General features: G+C 45.9%; 1 protein-coding gene across 1 annotated transcript in view; it reads left to right on the top strand.

Annotated features, from left to right (window-relative positions):
- Positions 1-11448, top strand: part of tmprss15 (transmembrane serine protease 15) — a 28547-nt gene that overhangs the window by 5396 nt on the left and 11703 nt on the right. The window contains exons 9-22 of the mRNA XM_046038749.1: positions 317-457; positions 1668-1817; positions 1950-2055; positions 4465-4612; positions 4689-4830; positions 5083-5172; positions 7666-7791; positions 7877-8020; positions 8109-8219; positions 8324-8447; positions 9176-9271; positions 9440-9489; positions 9571-9642; positions 9728-9872. Coding sequence (XP_045894705.1) covers positions 317-457; positions 1668-1817; positions 1950-2055; positions 4465-4612; positions 4689-4830; positions 5083-5172; positions 7666-7791; positions 7877-8020; positions 8109-8219; positions 8324-8447; positions 9176-9271; positions 9440-9489; positions 9571-9642; positions 9728-9872 — 1645 coding nt within the window. The remainder of the gene's footprint in view (positions 1-316; positions 458-1667; positions 1818-1949; positions 2056-4464; positions 4613-4688; positions 4831-5082; positions 5173-7665; positions 7792-7876; positions 8021-8108; positions 8220-8323; positions 8448-9175; positions 9272-9439; positions 9490-9570; positions 9643-9727; positions 9873-11448) is intronic.

Raw genomic sequence — 11448 nt, 5'->3', positions numbered from 1 at the left:
GGTAACACACACACACACACACACACACACACACCTGGCAGGTAACACACACACACACACACACACACACACGTGGCAGGTAACACACACACACACACACACCTGGCAGGTAACACACACACACACACACACACACACACCTGGCAGATAACACACACACACACACACACACACCTGGCAGACAACACACACACACACACACACACCTGGCAGGTAACACACACACACACACACACACACACCTGGCAGGTAACACACACAGGCCTGAAGTGTTGAGAATGTGTGTGTGTTGTAACAATTTAAATATGATTGGCAGCTGAGCTCTCAGGCTCCGCCCCTCCCGGGACTGTGTGGCTGCTGACCGACCAATCAACGGTGGAGTTTACTTCTGATGAGGTCAACAACCTGTCAGGATTCAACGCCACCTACAGCGCCGCCAACACCTCCACCCTCTCAGGTAACTTCAGCACACCTGTGAACAGGAAGTGCATCATGACCTTTTCAGGTGCTGGGAGAGCAGCACTAAGGGAGTTTGCAGGGATGAAGGAGGGTCTGGCTGCAGTACTGAACCCTCTGTCTCTGGGAAACGAGAGCCGGCCTGGGCGTGGACGGATTTGTAGCTGATGCGGGACTAGATTGAGAGCCGGTGAAAGTGGATGAGGGTTTCGGTGATGCCAAGTCTTGGTGGAGAACCCTGTCGACAGGTCTCCCTTACAGTAGTCCAGTTATTAAAGTCTGTCAGACTTCTGCCACGGAGTCAGAGCGTGATGGCCCGAGTCTAGAGAAGTTTGTGAGATGGAACAAGGCAGATTTGGTGATCTGACATGAGGCTGGAAAGAGAGGGTGGATGATGGAGCATCCGTCAACATCCAGGATGCTGAGCGGACGATTTGGTCCTGAGAATCAGCGGCATAGTAGGTGAAGCTGAGACCATGTTGGCGGGTAATCTGACCAAGGGTTGGCAACTAGATGATGAAGATGCTGGGTCCAAGCACAGACCCTCGAGGCACCTTGGCTGACCAGAGCTGGGTGGGAGCGGGATTTGCCAACGGTGACAAACTGCTTCCTGTGTGAGAAGTAAGCCTGAAACCAGGAGAGAGCTGTGCCGGGACACCAAGGTCCATAAGAAAGGTAGACGGTGTCGGGGGTTGCGCAGAGGTGAAGGAGGATTTGTCTGGTGATTTGTCTGGAGTCAGCAGGGGTGAGTGGGCGGTCTCTGTGCTTTGGTGAAATCTGAATCCTGGCTGAAGGGGTTCATAGAGATCATGGTTAGACTTATGATGGTGGACCTTTCCAGAATTTTACTGAGGAACCGAAGGTTGGAGATAGTAGGTTAGAGTAGTTGTTCCTCCAGATCCAACCCTGACCTCTTGAGGATAGGGGTGACTAAGGGCCACGGAGTTCGGTGGTGTACCGAGGAGCTCAACAGGTGAAGAAGAATCAAAGCTGCGAGACAGAGCAGGTGTGGTGGGCTGCCAGGGCGTTTGTTTGGAGGCCAGGTGGGTGGCTAATAGGTTTGGTAGAGCAGGTGTACTGCTGATTTAATAGTACGTTTAGTACGTTGGGAGGGGATAGAAGAGAAGACAGCGTGAGGATCAGAGACAGACAGGTCCAGGCACTGCAGGTGGAGCTCATGAGGTCCAATGATGGACCTTTGGTGTGTTCAGACCAGCAGAAGCTGAGCTGCTCCTTTGAGCAGGGCATGTGTTTCTGGAGGCAGCAGCAGGACGATGATGGAGATTGGATTCGAACCAGGGGCCCCACGTTTCCTCCGCTGACCGGCCCGAGTGTTGACCACACGCTCGCCGACGGCTCAGGTGGGTCCAACATGTGACCATGGAAACAGTGTCAATACAGTCCGAACAATATTAGTATTCGTTGTTTGTAGTAATGTCAGTAGTATTAGTATTGTTATCAGTGGTATTGATCATCTGGTGTCAACCTGTCAGGTTTCTACATCGTCACTCCTCTGAGTCCCAGCCAATTTCTAAAGAGATTCAGGATCTACAGCCTCCCTCTGACTGCGCCCACACATCCCATGTGCCTGAGCTTCTGGTAAACAACCACAAATAAACACGTAAACAACATCAAATAACACGTAAACAACACCAAATAACACATAAACAACACCAAATAACACGTAAACAACACCAAATAAACACATAAACATCACCAAATAAACACGTAAACAACACCAAATAACACGTAAACAACACCAAATAACACGTAAACAACACCAAATAACACATAAACAACACCAAATAACACGTAAACATCACCAAATAACACATAAACAACACCAAATAACACATAAACATCACCAAATAAACACGTAAACAACACCAAATAACACGTAAACAACACCAAATAAACACGTAAACAACACCAAATAACACATAAACAACACCAAATAAACACATAAACAACACCAAATAACACGTAAACAACACCAAATAACACGTAAACAACACCAAATAAACACGTAAACATCACCAAATAAAACGTAAACATCACCAAATAACATGTAAACAACACCAAATAAAACATAAACAACACCAAATAAACACATAAACAACACCAAATAACACAAACATCACCAAATAAACACGTAATCAACACTAAATAACAAGTAGACAACACCAAATAACACGTAAACAACACCAAATAACACGTAAACAACACCAAATAACACGTAAACATCACCAAATAAACACATAAACAACACCAAATAACACGTAAACAACACCAAATAAACACATAAACAACACCAAATAAACACGTAAACAACACCAAATAAACACGTAAACAACACCAAATAACACGTAAACATCACCAAATAACACGTAAACAACACCAAATAACACGTAAACAACACCAAATGAACACGTAAACAACACCAAATAACACGTAAACAACACCAAATAACACATAAACATCACCAAATAACCACGTAAACAACACCAAATAACAAGTAGACAACACCAAATAAAACATAAACAACACCAAATAAAACATAAACAACACCAAATAAAGACATAAACAACACCACATAAAACATAAACAACACCAAATAAAACATAAACATCACCAAATAAACACGTAAACAACACCAAATAACACGTAAACATCACCAAATAAACACATAAACAACACCAAATAACACATAAACATCACCAAATAAACTCATAAACAACACCAAATAACACGTATTTGAAGGAAGTTTTTCCTTGCCTCTGTCGCCTAGTGCTTGCTCTTGGTGGGAACTGTTGGGCTTCTGTAAATAGCATCATAGAGTACGGTCTAGACCTGCTCTTTTATGAAAAGCGCTGTGAGATAACTGTTGTTGTGATTTGGCGCTATATAAATAAAATTGAATTGAATTGAATTGAACGTAAACAACACCAAATAACACGTAAACATCACCAAATAAACACATAAACAACACCGAATAACACATAAACATCACCAAATAGCACATAAACATCACCAAATAACACGTAAACAACACCAATTAACACATAAACATCACCAAATAAACAAGTAAACAACACCAAATAACACATAAACATCACCAAATAAACACATAAACAACACCAAATAACACAAACATCACCAAATAAACACGTAAACAACACTAAATAACATGTAAACAACACCAAATAACACGTAAACAACACCAAATAACACATAAACAACACCAAATAACACGTAAACATCACCAAATAACACGTAAACAACACCAAATAACACATAAACATCACCAAATAAACACATAAACAACACCAAATAGCACGTAAACAACACCAAATAACACGTAAACAACACCAAATAAACACGTAAACAACACCAAATAAACACGTAAACAACACCAAATGAACACGTAAACAACACCAAATGAACACGTAAACAACACCAAATAACACGTAAACAACACCAAATAAACACGTAAACAACACCAAATAACAAGTAGACAACACCAAATAAACATGTACACAACACAAAATAAACATGTAAACATCACCAAATAAACAATCTGTGTGATCAAGGACAACAGATGAAAATTAGCTTGTTGAGGTAACTCTGGCTCATTTACAGTTATTTTACTGTTAATTAATGAGCACTGTCTCTGTCAAATAAACAAATAAATGAAATGAAAATAATGAAAACAACAGCAAATAAACAACAGGAGAATAAAAACATTAACATTAACATCAGACCAATAACCAGACAGCTGCTTTACTAACACAAACATCACCGAGTGCTACAAGTTATACTAAAGGCTCATGCAGACTACACGACCTTCAGTGTCGGCCGATGGTCGTGCCGTTCACATAACTTGACGACAGAAGATAAACACGTAAACATGGAAAACAAAAACATGTAAACAAATGAGTTAGAGGTGATTGCATGTAAACACACACATACAAAACATAAACAAGTAAACAGGAAGTGGTCGTCCTGCAGGTACCACATGTTTGGAGAAGATGTCGACCATCTCAGAGTCCTGCTGCTGTCCGAAGCTGCCGCTACTGTGGCGTTCCAGAGAGACGGTAACTATGGCGACAACTGGAACTACGGCCAGGTGACCCTAGACATGACCACGGAGACCACGGTCAGTGACATCACACAGGAAGTCCAGCGACTGATCAATCAGTGTGATCAGTAACTGACATATGTGACCTGTGCAGGTGGTGTTTGAAGCTCTGAAAAAAGGAGGGATGCTGAACGACATCGCTTTGGATGACATCACACTTACCTCTGATGCCTGTGGCCCCGCCCCCCCTGAACCAACCAATGTCCCGCCTCCACCAACCCCTCCCCCCATGCCAGGTGAGCCACGCCGCCTGCTGTTGAAGTGTATTATTGTAGATTATTAATCATTATCACTGATAATAAAAACTAACTAAAACATGATCAGTTCTTCTCGTTCTGTGGTAACTCTCTCTCACAAACTCGTTAAAATGTTTACGTTTTGATTTAATTATTAATATATTATTACACAAGACAGCCTGTAACAATGAAACAATACATGTCAGTATTCACACACCTGTGACTCCGCCCCCTCTGCTCTGATTGGTCCAGCTGACTGCGGAGGACCCTTTGACCTCTGGGAGCCAAACTCCACCTTCAGCTCGCCAAATTACCCGCAATCCTACGGCAACAAGGCTACGTGTGAGTACACCTGTCTGTTCAGGCTATACTAAGGCCTGTACTCAGGACAGTCCACAGTCCTCAGGTCCATTGTCCTCAGGTCCGCAGTAGTTAGGACCACAGTTTTCAGGTCCATGGTTCTCACATCCATTATCCTCAGGTCCATGGTCCTCAGGTCCGCAGTAGTTAGGACCACGGTTCTCAGGTCCATGGTTCTCACATCCATTATCTTCAGGCCCAGGGTTCTCACATCCATTATCCTCAGGTCCATGTTCCTCAGGTCCATGTTCCTCACGTCCATTATCCTGAGGTCCATGTTCCTCAGGTCCATGTCTCTCAGGTCCATGTTCCTTAGGTCCTTGTTCCTCACATCCATTATCCTCAGGTCCATGGTCCTCAGGTCCGCAGTAGTTAGGACCACAGTTTTCAGGTCCATGGTTCTCACATCCATTATCCTCAGGTCCATGGTCCTCAGGTCCGCAGTAGTTAGGACCACGGTTCTCAGGTCCATGGTTCTCACATCCATTATCCTCAGGTCCATGTTCCTCAGGTCCATTATCCTGAGGTCCATGTTCCTCAGGTCCATGTCTCTCAGGTCCATGTTCCTTAGGTCCATGTTCCTCACATCCATTATCCTCAGGTCCATGGTCCTTAGGACCATAGTCCTTAGGTCCATGTCTCTCAGGTCCATGTTCCTCACATCCATTATCCTCAGGTCCATGGTCCTTAGGACCATAGTCCTTAGGTCCATGTCTCTCAGGTCCATGTTCCTTAGGACCATAGTCCTTAGGTCCATGTCTCTCAGGTCCATGTTCCTTAGGTCCATGTTCCTCAGGTCCATGTTCCTCACATCCATTATCCTGAGGTCCATGTTCCTCAGGTCCATGTTCCTTAGGTCCATGTCTCTCAGGTCCATGTTCCTTAGGTCCATGTTCCTCACATCCATTGTCCTCACATCCATTATCCTCAGGTCCATGTCTCTCAGGTCCATGTGTCTCAGGTCCATGTCTCTCAGGTCCATGTTCCTCAGGTCCGCAGTAGTTAGGACCACGGTTCTCAGGTCCATGTCTTTCAGGTCCATTATCCTCAGCTCCATGGTCCTTAGGGCCATGTTCCTCAGGTCCATGTTCCTCAGGTCAGCAGTAGTTAGGACCACGGTTCTCAGGTCCATGGTTCTCACATCCATTATCCTCAGGTCCATGTTCCTTAGGTCCATGTTCCTCAGGTCCGCAGTAGTTAGGACCACGGTTCTCAGGTCCATGGTTCTCACATCCATTATCCTCAGGTCCATGTTCTTCAGGTCCATGTCTCTCAGGTCCATGTCTCTCAGGTCCATGTTTCTCAGGTCCATGTTTCTCAGGTCCATTATCCTCAGCTCCATGGTCCTTAGGGCCATGTTCCTCAGGTCCATGTTCCTCAGGTCAGCAGTAGTTAGGACCACGGTTCTCAGGTCCATGGTTCTCACATCCATTATCCTCAGGTCCATGGTACTTAGGGCCATGTTCCTCAGGTCCGCAGTAGTTAGGACCACGGTTCTCAGGTCCATGGTTCTCACATCCATTATCCTCAGGTCCATGTTCTTCAGGTCCATGTCTCTCAGGTCAATGTCTCTCAGGTCCATGTCTCTCAGGTCCACTGTCCTCAGGTCCATGTTTCTCAGGTCCATGTTTCTCAGGTCCATGTTCTTTAGGTCCATGTTCCTCACATCCATTATCCTCAGGTCCATGTTCCTCAGGTCCATGTCTCTCAGGTCCACTGTCCTCAGGTCCATGTTTCTCAGGTCCATGTTTCTCAGGTCCATGTTCTTTAGGTCCATGTTCCTCACATCCATTATCCTCAGGTCCATGTTCCTCAGGTCCATGGTCCTCAGGCCCATGTTCCTTAGGTCCATGTTCCTCAGGTCCATGTCTCTCAGGTCCACTGTCCTCAGGTCCATGTTTCTCAGGTCCATGTTCCTCAGGTCCATGTCTCTCAGGTCCACTGTCCTCAGGTCCATGTTCCTCAGGTCCATGTTCCTCAGGTCCATGTCTCTCAGGTCCACTGTCCTCAGGTCCATGTTTCTCAGGTCCATGTTCCTCAGGTCCATGGTCCTCAGGTCCATGTCTCTCAGGTCCACTGTCCTCAGGTCCATGTTTCTCAGGTCCATGTCTCTCAGGTCCATGTCTCTCAGGTCCACTGTCCTCAGGTCCATGTTTCTCAGGTCCATGTTCTTTAGGTCCATGTTCCTCACATCCATTATCCTCAGGTCCATGTTCCTCAGGTCCATGGTCCTCAGGCCCATGTTCCTTAGGTCCATGTTCCTCAGGTCCATGTCTCTCAGGTCCACTGTCCTCAGGTCCATGTTTCTCAGGTCCATGTTCCTCAGGTCCATGGTCCTCAGGTCCATGGTCCTCAGTGTCAGTCCTTCTATGAAAAACTATGTGGTCCTTAAGATCCCGGACTTGACCTGAACATGTCCACTATGTTTACTTAATGTTTGTACCTCATTTTACCCATGATCCTCTTCTGCTGCAGGTCTGTGGACTCTTCACGCCAGCGAAGGTCAGAACATCCAGCTACACTTCCTGGACTTTGAAGTTGAATCGACCTATGATGTCGTGGAGGTGCGGGACGGGGCGGGGTTGAAGTCCACCTTACTAGGTGAGGACGTGTTTTACCCAGAATCCTTTTCAGTTGTGTCCTCAGCAGAATGCCTGCTTCAAGTGTGAATGTGTTTTGTTTCCAGCTGTCCTCACTGGCAGGGATGGCCCCGCCCACGACCTCTTCTCAACAACCAATCAGGTGACAGTGTGGTTCTTTACAGACGAATCGGGTCACGGCCGAGGATTCAGTGCCAACTTCACCTCCGGGGTCAACCTGGGGTCCCCAGGTGAGCTCAGGTTCAAAGGTCAGAGGGTGGAAGCAGTTTGTGTTAAAGTGAACAGCAGGATGATTGATTGGTGTTTGTTTGTGAACAGCTCCGTGTGCGGTCGGTCAGTTCCAGTGTCAGACAGGAAGATGTATTCGTGGTGACTATCAGTGTGACAGCGTGGTCGACTGTCCCGACGCCTCTGATGAAGCTGGCTGCGGTGAGTCGATCAGGTCATGATCAATACAAGGATCAATACTGATGTCACAGAGAGTAACACCACCTTCAAAGTGACTGACCTACACAGGTGTGTGTGTGTTCCAGTTGTGCTGCAGGTGAACGGTTCCAGTCGCCTTCAGTTTCAGCTCATCTCCTCTCTGTACACTGTGTGTGCTGACAACTGGAACTTTCACCTGTCTGACTTCACCTGTCAGTACCTGGGATACAGGTAACTCACACCTGTCTGTCTTCACCTGTCAGTACCTGGGATACAGGTAACTCTCACCTGTCTGTCTTCACCTGTTACTACTTGGGATACAGGTAACTCACACCTGTCTGTCTTCACCTGTTACTACTTGGGATACAGGTAACTCTCACCTGTCTGTCTTCACCTGTTACTACTTGGGATACAGGTAACTCTCACCTGTCTGTCTTCACCTGTTACTACTTGGGATACAGGTAACTCTCACCTGTCTGTCCTCACCTGTTACTACTTGGGATACAGGTAACTCTCACCTGTCTGTCTTCACCTGTTACTACTTGGGATACAGGTAACTCTCACCTGTCTGTCTTCACCTGTCAGTACCTGGGATACAGGTAACTCACACCTGTCTGTCTTCACCTGTCACTACTTGGGATACAGGTAACTCTCACCTGTCTGTCCTCACCTGTTACTACTTGGGATACAGGTAACTCTCACCTGTCTGTCTTCACCTGTTACTACTTGGGATACAGGTAACTCACACCTGTCTGTCTTCACCTGTCAGTACCTGGGATACAGGTAACTCTCACCTGTCTGTCTTCACCTGTTACTACTTGGGATACAGGTAACTCTCACCTGTCTGTCTTCACCTGTTACTACTTGGGATACAGGTAACTCACACCTGTCTGTCTTCACCTGTTACTACTTGGGATACAGGTAACTCTCACCTGTCTGTCTTCTTTCTCCCTCTGCAGGTCCGGGGAGGCCACACTGCTGCCGGCTCTGCCTCAGGATTCCCCGTTTACAACGGTCACAGTCACCAGCGATGGAACACTGGATACCAGGATCAGGTACTGAAGACCAGAACTTGGACCAGTACCAGAACTGGAAATAAAACCAGACAGAAACAGAGCCTTGAAGCTAACAGTCAGGAGCAAGTGATCAGGACCAGAATTCAAACTAAAACCAGAACTAGAACCTGAGTTGTACTGAAGGAAAAAAATGGTTGTTTTTTACAGTGAAACATGCAGCAGTGAGAAAGTGATTTCACTGAAGTGTGACAACCAACGTGAGTACACTCATAAACACTGTCTGTTAAAACAACACCTGCACTCTATGTGGAGCTTAACTGAGCCTCTGCGTGTTTTAGCTTGTGGCGTTCGACAGATCACCAACAACACGAGGGAGACCAACCAATCAGCAGAGAGGATACCTGGTCAAGGTAAGACTGAATCTGTTTGACCTCTTCCTGTTGATCTTAATTTTTTTCAGTCTGACTGTAGTCTGTGTTTGTTGTCACCTGCCAGGTGTGGTTAGAGTGGTGGGCGGGGTTGACACGGTGAAGGGGGCGTGGCCATGGATTGTGTCTTTGCATTGGAGGGGGCGTCATGTCTGTGGAGCCTCATTGATTGGCAGAGATTGGCTGCTGACCGCTGCACACTGCGTCTACGGGTGACACTCAATTACTCATTACACAAATACTTTACTATACTATATACTATATACTATACATATATATTTGATATCTGACTCATATTTCCTTATTGACCTGCAGGTGAGAAATATTTGATGTTGATTATATTTAGTCAGGGGTTCAAGTTTTTCATTTTAGTGAATTATTAAACTTAAACCAGAGAAGTTTTAAGAGGAGACACCGAAAGAATCCTCAGTACATCTCTATAGGTAAAGACCGTAACGCCAAAGATGGCGATTATCCCACCCCTCAAGCTAGAAAGCCAGTCCGTCTGCTTTTAACAGTCGAGCCGGGAAACCTATTCAACCATTTGTCTGGCTCCACTTATGGTAGGGTCTACCACACATGCATCACTACTACCACACATGCGTCACTGCATGCGTCACTACTACCACGCATGCGTCACTATTACCAGACATACATCACTACTACCACACATGCGTCACTGCATGCCTCACTACTACCACGCATCCATCACTATTACCACACATGCATCACTACTACCACACATGCGTCACTGTATGCGTCACTACTACCACGCATGCGTCACTATTACCACACATACATCACTACTACCACACATGCGTCACTGCATGCGTCACTACTACCACGCATCCTTCACTATTACCACACATGCATCACTACTACCACACATGCGTCACTGCATGCGCCACTACTACCACGCATCCCTCACTATTACCACACATACATCACTACTACCACACATGCGTCACTGCATGCGTCACTACTACCACGCATCCCTCACTATTACCACACATACATCACTACTACCACACATGCGTCACTATTACCACACATACATCACTACTACCACACATGCGTCACTGCATGCATCACTACTACCATGCATGCGTCACTACTACCACGCATCCATCACTATTACCACACATACATCACTACTACCACACATGCGTCACTATTACCACACATACATCACTACTACCACACATGCGTCACTGCATGCGTCACTACTACCACACATGCGTCACTGCATGCATCACTACTACCATGCATGCGTCACTACTACCACGCATCCATCACTATTACCACACATACATCACTACTACCACACATGCGTCACTGCATGCGTCACTACTACCACGCATCCCTCACTATTACCACACATACATCACTACTACCACACATGCGTCACTATTACCACACATACATCACTACTACCACACATGCGTCACTGCATGCGTCACTACTACCATGCATGCGTCACTACTACCACGCATCCATCACTACTACCACACATACATCACTACTACCACACATGCGTCACTATTACCACACATACATCACTACTACCACACATGCGTCACTGCATGCGTCACTATTACCACACATGTCTATGAAGATTCTCAGTCATCCAGGTCATAGTTATCCAACGAAGGTTAAAATGAAAGGGCAAGTCCAGTTGCCCTTTCATTTTAACCTTCGTTGGGTATTACCACACATACATCACTACTACCACACATGCGTCACTGCATGCGTCACTACTACCACGCATGCATCACTATAACCACACAT

This window comes from Micropterus dolomieu, linkage group LG23 (genome assembly GCF_021292245.1).
Source record: "Micropterus dolomieu isolate WLL.071019.BEF.003 ecotype Adirondacks linkage group LG23, ASM2129224v1, whole genome shotgun sequence".
NCBI lineage: Eukaryota > Metazoa > Chordata > Actinopteri > Centrarchiformes > Centrarchidae > Micropterus > Micropterus dolomieu.
The sequence above is the reverse complement of the archived record's forward strand: the minus strand, read 5'-3'. Positions and strand labels throughout refer to the sequence as shown.